Source organism: Tachypleus tridentatus, chromosome 7 (genome assembly GCF_004210375.1).
Source record: "Tachypleus tridentatus isolate NWPU-2018 chromosome 7, ASM421037v1, whole genome shotgun sequence".
NCBI lineage: Eukaryota > Metazoa > Arthropoda > Merostomata > Xiphosura > Limulidae > Tachypleus > Tachypleus tridentatus.
This window is the reverse complement of record NC_134831.1, coordinates 58,366,981-58,381,472: the sequence shown is the minus strand read 5'-3', so window position 1 is coordinate 58,381,472 and position 14,492 is coordinate 58,366,981. Positions and strand designations below refer to the sequence as shown.

The 14,492-nt window shown below is 36.6% G+C and overlaps 1 protein-coding gene across 1 annotated transcript in view; it reads left to right on the top strand.

Annotated features, from left to right (window-relative positions):
* The window catches only part of Secp43 (tRNA Selenocysteine associated protein), a 52,485-nt gene that overhangs the window by 9,595 nt on the left and 28,398 nt on the right, over positions 1 to 14,492 (top strand). Inside the window, exons 3-4 of the mRNA XM_076511914.1 lie at positions 430 to 529; positions 10,988 to 11,040. Coding sequence (XP_076368029.1) covers positions 430 to 529; positions 10,988 to 11,040 — 153 coding nt within the window. The remainder of the gene's footprint in view (positions 1 to 429; positions 530 to 10,987; positions 11,041 to 14,492) is intronic.

The window sequence follows — 14,492 nt, the reverse complement described above, 5'->3', positions numbered from 1 at the left end:
TGTGCTGCCTTTGCAATACATGATATTTGTCTGAAACAAATAGTTTACAACAGATAACATGTTTCAGATCATCTGTGGTTATTGAAGCTACATTTCTTTTTCATTTTATATATTTTTGTTTGTGATGAAGTTAACCATGGTCGTGCCATAATACACCCATCCTGTTAAAAAGAAATTTAACCAAGCTTGAATCCATTTATGCATAAATATGAAACTGTTTCATAGTTTTTTTTGGGTGTATAACTTCTTATATTTCTTTGTATTGTAAATTAAATCTACCCTTTAAAATTTTGAAAAGTAATATAAACCACAAGTAGCACATGAATATAATGTTAAGAAATTTGATGAAACATACATATAAATATTTTATGTGAAGTAGTATCATTATTATGCTTAAATAAGTAATACTTTTTCCTTTTACTTTTCAAGTTTACTTACAGGATATGGGTTTCTAGAGTTTGGAGACGAAGCAGTAGCTCAACGTGTTTTACATCGATGCAATGGAAAAATAGTTCCAAATACATCTCCAGTGTGTACCTTACAGTTGATACCCTAATAGTTATATGATATACATAACTCTTTAGAATTATTTTTTATATTGTTTAATGTTGAATAACTTGATTTTTTTATTGAAAATGTTTTATATTCATTTTCTCTCTTGGTGTAAAATACTTTTTAATGCTTCGTATATTTGAAGCAATATATTACAGTAGTTGAGGAATTTTTCAAGTAAGGTTGAAGAAATAATCATTTTTATGTTGTTTGTGAAATGTATATTGCATTTTACACAGCATTAGCACCATGAATCTGTGCTTTTGTAAAAGTATTCTCATAGGAAATCAACATTAACAATTTCTACTGAGTGCAAGCAGCGTAGTTGTTAATTTTTCAAGTAAGGTTGAAGAAACAATCATTTTTATGTTGTTTGTGAAATGTATATTGCATTTTACATAGCATTAGCACCTTGAATCTGTGCTTTTGTAAAAGTATTCTCATAGGGAATCAACATTAACAATTTCTACTGAGTGCAAGCAGCGTAGTTTAGCAGTACCTTAAAGATTAAAGTTAAAGAATACTTTTTCTGTTGATGATTGAGGTGTGAAAAGTCTGAGCTATTTAGAAATGGTATGTAATACAGACTTTTGTAAGATCAATGAAATGTTAAAACTTTTGGTTAAAAACTAGTAATTTTATGATAACCTGTCCAAAATTTTGATAAAATATATATTTTTCTTTTTCACAGAAGTTTGAATAAATTTCATAGTTCATATTTTAAATTTAACTGATAGTCATAATAATTTACTTTTGTAAAGAAAAAATAAATATTTTTGGTAGGGTTGTTTTATGTGTACATGTTTTTCTCAGATGATATATCATTGTTTTAAAAAAACCCTTCACTTATTGAAATTAATGACTGATTGTATGAAACAGTGTAGAAGAAAATAGATTAAAAATTAAAAAGTAAGGAGTCAATTTATCTCAAGTCTTTTATTTGTAGATTTGAAATTTATATGCTGGATGATTTAATTTTACTATCAAAATTATTATAATTTATATTAATCTCCAAGGATTTATGTTTATAATGTATAAGATATTTAAAAAAGTACTACGTGACACAGACTATTTGAATTTTATGTGTAACATGATTTAACTATATTATCTTATAAACAAGCCACTGTCGCATAAAGTTGCATATTTCTCAGTTCCAAAATGATCCATTCATTTTTCTGCACCATAACTGTTACTAGCTTACGTGCCATTGAGATTTTTCACATAAGACAAGCCTTGAACTATCTTCTTCCTAAGTCGTGTGTTTTGACATGAATTATGCTAGTACATGATGTATTTATCATACACAACAGTCCTTTTCTAAAAGATGGATAATGCATCCTCTATCTGAAATAGATTCCCCATAGTCATTGCACTCAAAATTAACTTTATTCTTAAACTCTGCTGTGGCTAATACTTATCTTTGATATTGATATGATTTTATATTCTTTATTATTGTAATTACTGTTTTTCTGACTTGTTTGATTTATGCCTGTTTTCAGTTTTGATTTTTGCAAGATTTATATTTCAGTTTCTCACATTTATTTTCATACAGTGGTATGTTTCAAGCTTTTTTAAGGTTAACTTTCATATTGTTTTTCGGCCCTTCCAAATCATATTTTTGTGACTTCATTTTCCCATTCATCTGGTTCTGTTCACAAAGCCAAGAATTTCATCTGGAATGAGACAAGTTAATGTTCTCCATTATGGTTGTTTGCAGAACTCGAGACACCATGAAACACTTTGCCTTAACTTCTGACTTGTCAATGGCTGCTAAAGGTTCTCTGCCTGTGCAGGATGTTGCCAACAATTTTCATTGTTAATAGATTTTGCTTTCCTTTACAATTTTTATATCTCTTGTTTGTTTTCCATTCCTGAGCTCAATCACGAGTTTGATGTTTTCAACAAGCTTTAAATACTGCCTGGTTTTGCTTTGGCCTCATTGCTCTCTGTTGAAAAATTAGTCAGTCCTCACTCTCTTTGCTGATTTTGTTGGATTTGTACTATGCTCTACCTTTCTTCTATATTTTTTCATGATTTGTTTTCCATGTTTTCATACTGTAATTTTTCTTTCCCATTTTACGTGACTTTAGTATCTTTGCTGAGATATTTTTGTTTCAACATTTTCCCCATTCTTTCCTTACTCAACCTCCTTTTGTCTGTGATTCATTTAATGTAGCTTATGGTTGCTCCCCTTCCACCTTTTTGGATTGTCAGTCTCTGGAATCCTTCTGCATTGTTGTAGGTTGATCATTTGTCTTTAGTATCACTTGTTACAATTTGCTTCTCAGTTCACTCATTTGCTGTGAGATCTTTGGGGTGTTCCTCTCACCGTGGAGCTTAAGGCAGAAACTACTTGCTATATATTTTATCTCATTTTTTTACTCTCCCATATTGCCTTTTCTCATGCATTCTCTCCTATTATTTGCATTATTACATTTCCTCTTGCCATTTCCTTCCCATAGGGTTAGCCTTTGTTCACCTCACCAGTGACAACCTTTCTTTGTACTTAGTCATCTCAGGTCCTATGGAGGCACTTTTCATCTTTGCTAACCTGCGGACTCACTTCATGGCTGACTATTGGGTCACTCAGATTCTTACTCACTGTCTCATTTTTAACTTCTCTTCCTCCATTGTTTTTACTCTGATTTCTGATCCTTAGCATCTCATCTGTCTTAAGGACACAATGTTGGAGGTATTAGTTTTGAATGCCATAGAGAAAGTCACTTGCTTTTTTCCAGGTTGCTATTGCTCTCTCTTCATTGTTCACATAGATACTAGGGACTGATCAGTCCTCATGATACTTTTCTTAACTACTTAAGGTGAAGAAGTTTCTTTCTCTTAATAGGCTACTTTTCTTCAGCTTTAGATGAAGATGGTCCATGTCTCAAATGCTTATTTTCAAATTTCATCAGAAAATTTTTTACCAGTTTTGCAACCCCTCAGTTGAGAGTCCAAATGGACAGCACAATGCAGTGGGAATTATGGCAGCATTTTCCATGTCAGATCATCCCCTATTTTATTGTGTGTCAATTTTCTTGTGGTTTTGACTAGCTAGATGCAGCAAGGGTTCATCTCTGAAGGTATTTGTCCCTGTATGTGTGATGAGCACATTGTACAATACAACACCTACCAGTCCATATGGTCTGCTTATTACCCTAACCTCACTACACAGTATGTCCATTCAACCTGTGCAAAAACTCAGTTGGTTGTGAGTTTTTTTTTCCATCCTTACAGCATATTGGCTCATTTTTGCTTCTTTCATAATTCCATCTTGGTGAAGAGTATACACTGCCTGAAAAGCATGCATCTTCCACATGTATTATTCCTCCAGTGAGCCTTACTATTGGGTCACATTCCATGAGCTTTTCCCTTCTTATGCATTTTCTGAAGGGAGTTCATTTAGGTCTTTTGTTTTTTTGGCCCCTCAGTGTGGATTCCTGTACGTGGTGAAGGGACCTCCCAGGGAAGATTCTGCTCTTTCAGTTTACCTCCTCTGAATTCTAAACATCCACCCACATGTTTGCCGTGTGTGGCGACCCTTGAAGGGCAGGAGAGGATCCTGATGGTTGAGGGATCCAACCCTAACACTCCACTTTGGCCTCGATTCCTGTAGACGGGCGGCCTTTGGGTGGCCCCCCTTGGGTTAATCGGCTGGTCCACTTGGGCTAGAGTCAACCAAGTACCAGTGTTGGAAGTTCTCAACCGGTGTTGTGGACATTGTGTCTGATGCTGGTGTTTGGGTATAGTGCTCACGAAACCCTGGCGTTGCTGCAATGTCCTTGCATGACATTGTAGTGCATCCCCTCATAGGGCTCCATGGTGGGTGGGGTCAGTGGGTACTGAAATTTTCCTTTTTTCCTATGGATCCTCCAACAAAATATTTGAATAAAATAGTGAAAAAACAGTCAATAGGTAAATGACCACGTCTTGAAGACTCTGAGCAGCAATCTTCAACATCTGTAACACCTGTACCTCATTTTCTTTTATTACATTCTCTTTCAAAAAAACCTTTAGGGCAAATGTTCCCCTCTTTTATTCAGAAGGGACTAGAGGGACTTGCTGGCTCTCCAAAGTCAGTAAAGAAGCTTTGCTCTGGTGACATATTGGTGGAAACATCCACATCTCAACACACTGAACTCCTCTTGAATTCAAAGGCATTTGGGGATGTACCTATTGAGGCTACCCCTCATGCTACCTTGAATTCATCACAAGAAGTTATTGTTGAGAGAGATTTGAAGAACGTCCCCAAGTCAGAGATTCTCGCTGGTCTCTTCATTCAAGGAGTTTCTGCAGTGAGGCGCATCTCCACTCACAAAGACAGAGTTACACTGCCAACAAATATCCTCGTTTTGACATTTACTTCACCACATGCACCTGCCACCATCAGGGCAGGTTATCTAATTTGCAGGGTACAGCCATACATTCCAAACCCTCTTCGATGTTTCCAATGTCAGAGGTTCAGCCACTCAAAGACGTCCTGTCGTGGTTCCCTGACATGTGCTCGTTGTGGGGGCAAGGACCACGATGCCTATGAGTGTCACACGGACCCATATTGTGTCAACTGCAATGGTTCCCACTCTTTCTACTTTTGTTCTTGCCCAAAATGGCTGGAGGAAAAAGAGGTACAGCATTTGAAAACGACTCATAACGTTAGTTATCCTGAGGCTCGGAAATTGCTGTCCGCCACTCCATCTCAGACATATGCTGCTGCACTTCGTTCCACAACTACAGTGGGAGTGCAGACAGATCTCTCTGTGCCTCCAAGAGAATTGTTTTCAAAACAAATGAAAAGCCTTTTGACCTCCATGGTTAAAAAGGTTGATGAATCGACTTCTACACCCATCTCTGTTCCTCCCATACATTCCAACAAATCTCAAGATCCACATCCTTTGGTTTCAGATACAGGCATTTCTTCTGATACATCTTTTTCTCCCACCCCACAATGCAAAACAATCATTCGTTTGTGTCCTCAGTCACTGGAATCCCCTTCCAACAACAAAGACCTGCCTAATCGACCCAGGGCAGAATCGATGGAGGTTGATAGACCTCCTCCGAATAAGGAAAGTAAGGAAAAAAGACGTGGTCGTAAACAGAAGGGTTCTTCAGCCATTTTGCCTACCCGTCATTAAAAAATGGTCATCTTGATACAATGGAACTGTCGAGGTTTACATTCTAATCTGGATGATATCAAAACACTGATTGCTTCCTACTATCCTGTATGTCTTTCCTTACAAGAAACATTTCTAAAACCTGCTGATACAGTCACCATTTGGCAGTTTTCTCTGTACAGAAATGGCAGGCTGTGTGATGGAAGAGTACATGGAGGGGTGGCACAACTGGTTGATCAGCATGTGCCCACCCTGTCTTTGTCACTCAACACACCCTTGGAGGCCGTAGCCATCCGTGTTTCCTTGGGTCATACCATCACTGTTTGTTCTCTCTACCTGTCCCTTGGAGAGACATGATCAATCAGACCTTGATGCTCTCGTTGAACAGTTGCCGTCTCCCTTTCTAATCCTGGGGGACTTTAATGGACGTCATCCCCTCTTGGGGAAGTGCTGTTATTGATAGGAGGGGTCGCTCTGTAGAGCGTATGCTCTCTGATCACAATCTTTCTCTTTTCAATACTGGTTCTTCCACTTATTTTCACGCACCTAGTCAGTCTTTTACTGCAATTGATCTCTTGGTTTGCTCCCCTTCATTATTCTCCCATTTTTCATGGAGGGTTGACAATAATCCACTAGGCAGTGATCATTTTCCTATACTTTTGAGAGAGACTGGCCGTGGTTGATGCCACCCTACCCACATGCCCCGGTGGAAGCTGGATCAGGCAGACTGGTCCACTTTCACTGCTCTAACAGAACTTGATCCTGCCATCAGGAGATGACTGTGTGGCAGCGGTAACTGACTGTATTATACAAGCAGCTGCTCACTGTATTCCTAAACCCTCAATATGTTTTCCACGATATCCTCATCCGTGGTGGAATCCTGCTTGCCACTTAGCACGGAAGGCTCAAAAACGTGCCTGGGATACTTTCCGTAGATATCCCACACTTTCGAACTGCATCTCTTTTCAATGGGCCTGTGCACATGCTAGGTAGGTAAGATGTCAAAGCCAGAAGGAATCTTGGATTAAGTTCACACCTAGCATATCTTCTACCACCAGTTTCAAGGTCATATGGGACAGGATTCGAAAGGTCAATTGGCACTACAATTCTGTCCCCCTCTCCATCTTACTCTCTGATGGCCAAGAGGAAGCTAATGTCTGGAGCATCGCCGATACTCTAGGTGAAAGCTTTTGCCAGGTACCTGGCACTTCTGCTTGTTCCTCCACCTTCTTGGCCATCAAGACTCGGGCAGAGCGTTCACCTCTTTCCTTTCGAACTGACTGTCTCTTTGACTATAATTGTCCCTTTACCCTGGTGGAACTAAAAATGGCCATTCATTGGTCTGGCAGTACATCTGTTGGACCTGATGATGTACACTATGACATGTTGCACTATCTTCCTCCTTTTTCTCTTGATATTCTTCTAATTGTTTTTAACCGGATCTGGCAGGAGAATGTTTTTCTTGATGCCTGGTGCCAGGCTATTATCCTGCTTTTCTCTAAACCTGGGAAAGATTCCAGTATTCCTTCAAACTACTGTCCAATTGCTTTGACGAGCTGTCTCTGTAAGACCTCAGAGAGGATGGTTAATGCTCGTCTTGTTTGGTTCCTGAATCAAACAGCCTCCTCTCGCCCACCCAGTGTGGGTTCCGACAACAGCACTCCACCACGGGCTACCTAATTCGACTTGAAACATCAATCAGAGAAGCCTTTCTCAAATGCCAACATCTTGTTTCAATATTATTTGACATTTAGAAGGCTTATGACACAACATGGAGGTATGGCATTTTGCGAGACCTACATATATATATGTGTTACGTGGCCATTTACCCATGTTTATTAAAAATGTTTTAACGGACAGGAGATTTCAAGTTCGTATGGGGGTTCGACACTTTCCTGTTCTTTTGTACAGGAACTTGAGGTCCCTCATGGCTGTGTTTTGAGTGCCACACTTTTCAGTATAAAGATAAATGCCATCACTGAACAATTCCCTCTCACTGTTACAAACGGCCTCTATGTCGACGACTTTCACAACTTGTGTCAGTTGTCGAACATGAGATATATTGAGCGACAACTACAAACTGCCCTCAATCGTGTACTGAAGTGGACTATGGTGAACAGCTTTAATTTTTCTCTCTCTAAAACCGTTTGCATGCACTTTTGCTGCTAACAAGGTATTCACCCTGATCCTGAACTTCGTATCGGTGAAGTTTCGCAGCCAGTTGTCCCTGAGACCAAGTTCTTGGGGCTTATTTTTTACCGTAAGCTGACCTTTATACCACACTTAAAGCAGCTACAGGTCAAATGCACAAGAGCACTGAACATCCTCCGTGTCCTCTCTACCACCAGTTGGAGAGCAGATCAATGTTCTATGTTAAAGATATATCGTGCTCTTATTCATTCAAAACTTGACTATGGATCAATGGTCTATGGCTCTGCCAGAATCTCAGCCTTAAAAATGCTGGACCCCATTCATCATCAAGGACTTTGAGTGCACTGGGGCTTTCTGCACCTCCCCAGTTCAGAGCTTATACGTGGAATCTCACGAACCTTCTCTGCACCTTTGCCGTTTGCAACTGTCTTTACTGTATTCTTTGAAACTTTGTTTCTTACCAAAGCATCTCACTTTGGGATGTTTTTTCCTTTCTCAGTGGGCCTTACTTTTTCAAAACAGACAATCTGCCATTGCTCTTTTTGGCCTTCGCATGCAGGCGTAATTGAATGAATTGGGTCTGTCCTTGGATAACATTGCAGCCCCCAAATGTGACCTTTCTTTAAGTCATCTGAAAAAGGCAGATACTCCTGATTGGAAGTACTATCTTTTAATTCGCTGAACATCTTTCGAAATATCATTCCATTCCAATTTATACGGATGGTTCCAAATCAGGTAATTCTGTGGGCTCTGACATGGTTTGTTGCAGTTTGGTGGTTGCGTGCAGAGTCCCATCTACAGCTTCTGTGTTCACTGCTGAACTGTACGCCATATCTCTTGCCCTGGATCATATTGAAGCTGAGCGGTACTCCGATTGCACTATTTATACTGACTCCCTTATTTCTCTGCTGGCCTTGAAATCACTTCACGTTGGCTCACATCCTATTCTCGCTGATATTCATAACCGACTGGCCCATTTCTCATTAACAGCTACTTCTATCCAGTTTTTCTGGACACCAGGCCATGTTTGTATTCGTGGAATGCACTTACAGACACGGCAGCTAAATCTATCTGCTCTGGCACTATCACCACTGTGCCTATTCTGTACATGGACTATGGTCCTGTATTCAAGGCTTGGCTCCATGCCAGCTGGCAGTCCACTTTGAGTGAGCAACGTGACAAGCTTATTCAAATAAAACCCTATATTGGGGTATTGGCCGTCTAGCTTCCGTAAGGTTTGGAAGGAGGAAGTTGTTCTAACTAGACTACACATTGGTCACAGTTTTTTAACTCATCGTTTACTTTTATCTGGAACTGATGCACCAGTGTGTAGTTTGTGTAACACTCGAATCACTGTAAGCCACATTTTACTTTCATGCCATCGTTATGACTCTCAACAACGGCACTATTTTAAACATGTTCTGTCCCAGGATTTGTCTGTAACATTGGACAGTGTTATTGGTGATGGTGATACTATCCACCTTGATAAAGGTTTTAGTTTTTTAATGGCCATTAATCTTTTTAACCTCATTTAAGTGTTTGATATTTATTCATTACACCTTTTTAATGTGGTTTCCTTTTCAGAGTCTCAATCTCTCTAGTTCAATTTGATATTGGAAAATGGCCAAAACATTAAATACCTCAACACCAGGAATGGAAAGGCCAACTTCAGGTGACTAACGCTGCTGTTTGAACTATCCGTTTGAACTACCCGTTAGTCGTCCTGGTGAGTTGTTATTATAATTTTGCTGCATGTCTTTTAAAACTTTACCTTTTGGTACTGGCCACAATAAAACATAACCTAGAACCAGGACTGGAAAGACCAACTTCAGGTAACTGACAGTGGTTCTTGTACTTACCTATTAGTCTTCCTGGAGGGTTATGATCATTACCATTATGTTACAGAAAGTCCTTTACAACTTTGTAGACTGAATGTCAACATTGGTTTTCTGCCATTTTCTGTTTTTAATTACTGTTTTGTTTTTACCTTTGTTTCCTTTTACGAATTTTACTACATTTACTTTACTTTTACCTTTTTACAGGACATTTGGCTAATTTTTATTGCAATTTTGCTGTATGTCTTTTAACACTTTTCTTATTTTACCTTTTGATAATGACTGTTATGACAACATAACCTGGAACCAGGACTGTTAAGGCAAACTTCAGGTGACTGACGGTGGTTCTTTTACTTACCTGTTAGTCTTCCTGGTGGGTTATGACCATTACCATTTTGCTTGAGAAGTTCTTTACAACTTCTCTTACTCTGCTTTCTCTTTTAACATTGTAGACTAGGTGTCAACATTGGTTTTATGCTTTTTCTGTTCTTTAAGGTGTTTTTTTTACCTTCATTTCCTTTTATGTATTTTACTACATTTAATTTATTTTTACTTTTTTACTGGACGTTTGGCTCAGATAGCTGAGCTGCTTTGTGCCATAAAACACTAAATCAATCAATCAATAAATTTGTTTTTTGCACTGTCCTCTACCTCACATTAATGTGGTGTTCAAACTATTGTATGCAGAGTGGTCAGTGTGTTGGTTTGAAAGTGAATGGTTTTCTTACTTAAATGTATTTCCAATAGAATAGTTACGTCTCTATATACCATCTCACCTTTCCTCCCCATAACTGGTGTACATTATTCTTGGTTCATCTAAGAGTAAAGTTAATTTAAAGTTTAAGTGTTTATAGGGAACTACTGTTCATGGAACATGTGTTGCCCTGTTACTGGTGGATGATAGTTCAAAGCTAGTGGCATGCATGATATCTCACATTCAAGTACATGAGAAATAGTTGTGTCCAGATAGGTAAATGTTTATCAGGAATACATTTTTGGTAGAGGAAAATGTAAACTTTGTGCAGTAATATTGTAAAACATACATTTTCTTCTGAGGGGTAAGATCAATTTTGGAAGAATTATATCAAATCATTAATACAGAGTATATCATCTGTTTTGAAATCTCACTTTTTTTTCTCCAAAAATAAGTAAATTTCTATTATCTTAAGGAGCTAGTTTTGAGTTGTTTAAAATTAGATTCCTTCTGACTGCTGGTAAACTGTGTGGCTTCACCTGTATTAAGTTAAGGCTTAGGAGGTATTGACATTACTTTGGCATAAAAATTATGATATTTAATGTTTTCTTTGAATATTGAGAAATATATATTTTTCACTTTTTCAGCCAAAAAGGTTCAAGTTGAACCATGCCAGTTATGGTAAAGAACATCTACAGCAGTGAGTATTTTTAAACATTAACTAATTAGTCTGATTTTATATTATATAACATTATTATATTTAGCTCTGAGATTAATGAATTTTTTGTGCTACAATTTGTAGTTTCACCAAATAAGTGAAAAAAAATGACTAACAAAAATTAAACTAATAACATCCATATTTTTGGTCAGAATAAACAACAATTGTGTATCAAAGCTTTTTATTATGTTTTACCAAAATAAAAACCATTACTAAGTTTACATCAATTCAATAACACACACACACACCTGAGTAATCAAGTTTGTGCCAAAATTATTTTTATGATGTACACATTTACTAATGACAGTGTTGTTACATTTGTAATAAAATGACACAATATCACTGTGTACATTTCATAATGATAAAACATATTTCACATATTTACCAATATTACATAATTTCATCTTATATGTATATATATGTAAAAAAAATTGATACATGTGTGAAATGAAAATGTCTTCATTATGTGTACCAAGCTAATAAACAATTTGTATGTAATATTTATATCAAAATGGCAAAGGTTCAAAGAAAATTTATCATAAATAAATCAGTCTGAAAGTTTCATCATGATTATATTAAAATAACTAATTTCACCATGTTTGTATCAAAAAGACAAAATATATATAATATATGTAATAAGGGTTAATCACACTTTATTTGGAAAATATATATATTCTAATTCAGCAGTCCCTCACCAGAGGTGCAAGCCATGATGCTACAGGTGACATATCTCATTTGTAATTAATACAAAAATATTTAATGGTGCAATTCTGCCAGGTTAGAATTGTACTTAAGTGTTATGAAAAGGATTTTCAAAGAGAAGTATTTATGCAACAGACACCTGAATAATGTGTAGCTAATCATGGGTAATATAGTGGTTACCTCGGTTCTCGAATGACTCCCTTCTCAAACAATTTGGTTTTTAAACATATTGTTTGAGAAAAAAATGTCTGTGTTGTCGAACATAAACTCGGTTCATGAACCAAGCTGTCAGGGCCCGAATCCCCGAAATAACCCGACTGATGACCCGAATGACCCTTCGACCATTTTCAGCCCACGCCAAGCTTGCTCAAAACATTTTACCTGCACCTGTCGCTCAGTCCACATCCCCACTAAAATCTGCTGTGAACGTTCTTGTTTTTCTTTCTTTCTTTTGTTGTTGTTTTTCTAAATATTCTGATTAAATAAGCCACCATGGGGTCAATGAAGGATAATGAAAGCAGCAAACCAAAAAGAAAAGTTGTTGGAGCCACAATAGAGGTGAAAAAAGATCTCATAGCGAGGTGTGAGAGTAGTGTTCATGTGTCTGACCTTGCTACACAGTTTGGTATGGTGAAGTCTACAGTCTGCACCATACTGAAAAATAAATAGGTCATCAAAGGAGCTGATGTTGCAAAAGGAGTGACAGTGCTTACGAAACAAAGATCACAAAGAATGGAATAGGTAGAAAAACTGTTGTTGATTTGAGTAAATGAAAAACATTTAGCTGGTGATAGCATTTCTGAAACCATCATTTGTGAAAAAGCAAAGCAGTTGCACACTGACCTCCTGAAAACCACTCCTGGAACAAGTACTGTATAAGTGATGCCTTTAAGGCTTAGTAGGGGGTGGTTTGTAAAATTTAGGAAGAGAAGTGGCATACATAGTGTGGTGAGACATGGGGAGGGTGCCAGGCAGAAACAAACCTCATTAGACAAGATTTTAGTGAGAAACAGGTCCAGTGAGTCTCAAGCAGGTTGTAGCAGAAAAGAGAAAGAACCCCAGAAGGAGAGTTACCTGACGTTTTTATGGAAGGTGACTTCCAGACAGTAATAACACTCCTACTCTCCATGTTCCTCATCACCTTTCACTTGTGCCATCAGCTCTCCTCAGCACAGGTAAAGTACAGTTAAATTTTCATTTATTGTTTTTTTATTGTGTTTATAGTTTTTGTGGTTGACTTTATGCATGTAAGTACTATCATACAAGTATAAATAAGCAATATTTTTATTTAAATTATTCATAATGCTTAATTTTGGAGGTCTGTAATGGATTAATTAATTTACAGTATTTCTTATGGGAAAAATTGATTCGGTTTTTAAACAGCCTTCTGGAACGGATTAAGTTCGAGAACCGAGGTACCACTGTATTACTTTTTGTGAACTGGAGTGTGTGGCTACAAAAGAGAAATCTGACCCAAAAATCCATGGTATTGAAGCTATACATATTTTTTGTAACTATTATCAAGGTAATAAACAAAGATTTTAAATTGATAGTCTTGTGAACAAAATGTTTACAAGCATCTGGCCATGCCTTGAAATCAACAGTTGTTTACTTGAGATGGATGAAGAAACTTGAAACATATCAACTCCATTTAACACATACCTGTCACGTCCTCTGACACAGCTCTAATAGTCTTTTGTACCTTTCATATGCGTGATCTAAAGTTGGGTTTGCCATCTTTTCCAAAAGGTTTTACAGTGGAAATTATGGTGTGAACCATAATATGTAATGATTACCATTAAATAAAGGATGGGTGATGAAGGAATTAATTACATTATTATTATTATTATTATAAAGTGAATTTAACTGATAAAAAGTTAAATTCATCATATATTTAACCAAATAACCTAAGGATACATCATATAAATACTAATAACACAAACAGTTCATCAAAATGTTAGACAAAATTGTCACTAAGAGCAATGACAACTTTGAAAAGTATCAGCCTTAATCACAAAAAGTTTCCCTGAAGTTTATTTTATAAATAACCATTTTTCTTCATACTTGCCTTTCAGATGATTTTGGTACACACACTGTTGCAGACATTATTTCATAACAGTAAAAAAAGGTTAAACCAGTCATCATAAATTTCTTCCATCTGTAATAAGTTGTTATATACTGTGTGTGGTACATTATTATTATAGAACTTTGTATATATTATTATTTTTTAAGTGTTTCATCTGTGCTTAAACAATAAGAAGTACCAAAATACAACTTTTTAACTACAACATAGTAAATCTAATAAAAATGTGAAACCATTGATTTACATTTAATTATTTTTAGTAATGTTTACTAAATTATTTAATTTAACAAACAAATAACCTGTTGCAGTTGCCACTTTCTGTTTGAATTCATTTAAAACATGATCTTGCATCTTAACCTCAATCTAAATGTTTCAGATAGGTACAATGAGTGGCATGATGTACCATTTTGCTGGTGATGTTTTTGTTAACTGGGTTGGTATGCTTTGATGAAATGGCTTTATTCTATTATAAAGTTATTTTTATTAAGTTGTATACCTGCAGTATTTATAGTATTGAAAGATTTTAATGTAAATAAAAAAATGTAAAACTTTAGTTAGTTGGAGCTCATTCAGTGTATTGATCTCAGTGCAGCACTATGATTATTATTACTATGGTAAGAACTACTGAACCAGTCAAGCTACATTCAAT